This window comes from Pygoscelis adeliae, unplaced genomic scaffold (genome assembly GCF_000699105.1).
Source record: "Pygoscelis adeliae isolate BGI_AS28 unplaced genomic scaffold, ASM69910v1 Scaffold591, whole genome shotgun sequence".
Classification (NCBI taxonomy): domain Eukaryota; kingdom Metazoa; phylum Chordata; class Aves; order Sphenisciformes; family Spheniscidae; genus Pygoscelis; species Pygoscelis adeliae.
The window spans coordinates 155,328-156,087 of record NW_008824069.1 but is presented as its reverse complement, the minus strand read 5'-3'; the positions used below and the strand labels follow the sequence as shown (position 1 = coordinate 156,087).

Here is a 760-nt window from a genome sequence, read left to right as displayed (position 1 = left end):
CTGTCCACACTCTTTTGCGTGCCCCCCCCCCCCCCCCCAATAATTTATTACTGTCCTACAAGTTTAATGCAGGCGACGAGACGTGATGGCGAGCAGGGCAGGAGGGCGCAGGAGCGCTGGTATTGCTCCTAGAGTGATGTAGTTTATTGTGGGAGGGGTGCAGCCCCGCGGTTTGGGGGTGCTGAGAAAGCAGTCAGGCCTGTGTGCGCGGTGACCTGTCGCAGAGCCATGGGGCAGGCGAGAGCTGGGAGGGCTGGTGGGGGCTGCAGCAGTGCTGCCAGGGGAGTGGGCGTGCTCTCCCCTGCCCCAGCACGGCAGTACATTCCCCGGGCAGCTCAGAAATTGGGACGGTCCTTCTTGAGGCTCTTGTAGTCAGTGGAAACTGCCAGAAACTGGAGAAGGGAGGAACCTGAGAGGGGGTTGTGTCCCCCACGGCTGTCACTGAAGTCTGGCCTTGGCTGTGGAGTTGGGTGACAGCGCGCCCCTTCCCAACTTTGAGCACAAGGAGCTGGAGGGCTCATGCACTTCTGCCCCAGGGCTGACGCCGCCTCTTCCCCTTCCCCGAGGAAACCGTGATGTCTTACCCTAAACATGGCCATTCCCCCGCCCCAGAGTGCCAGGCCCCAAGTTCACCCAATGCTCACTTTATACTGGTCCGTGGGGCTCAGCTTATTCCAGGGTTCAGGGTTATTTTTTCGATCCCAGCTGCAAGGGGTGATAGGGCCATCAGAACCTGTAAGGAGGGTGGGGGAGACAGGCC

At 60.4% G+C, this 760-nt stretch overlaps 1 protein-coding gene across 2 annotated transcripts in view; it reads right to left on the bottom strand.

The window, feature by feature from the left end:
• Positions 1–134: 134 nt before the first annotated feature.
• Positions 135–760, bottom strand: part of NDUFA4L2 (NADH dehydrogenase (ubiquinone) 1 alpha subcomplex, 4-like 2) — a 6,729-nt gene continuing 6,103 nt past the window's right edge. The window contains exons 3-4 of one of the 2 annotated variants that reach the window (XM_009334163.1): positions 645–705; positions 135–392 (exon numbers count right to left, since the gene is read on the bottom strand). In XM_009334163.1, the coding sequence (XP_009332438.1) occupies positions 336–392; positions 645–705 (118 nt within the window). In that variant the 3' untranslated portion in view covers positions 135–335. The remainder of the gene's footprint in view (positions 393–644; positions 706–760) is intronic. The other variant, XM_009334162.1, reaches the window with a different exon arrangement.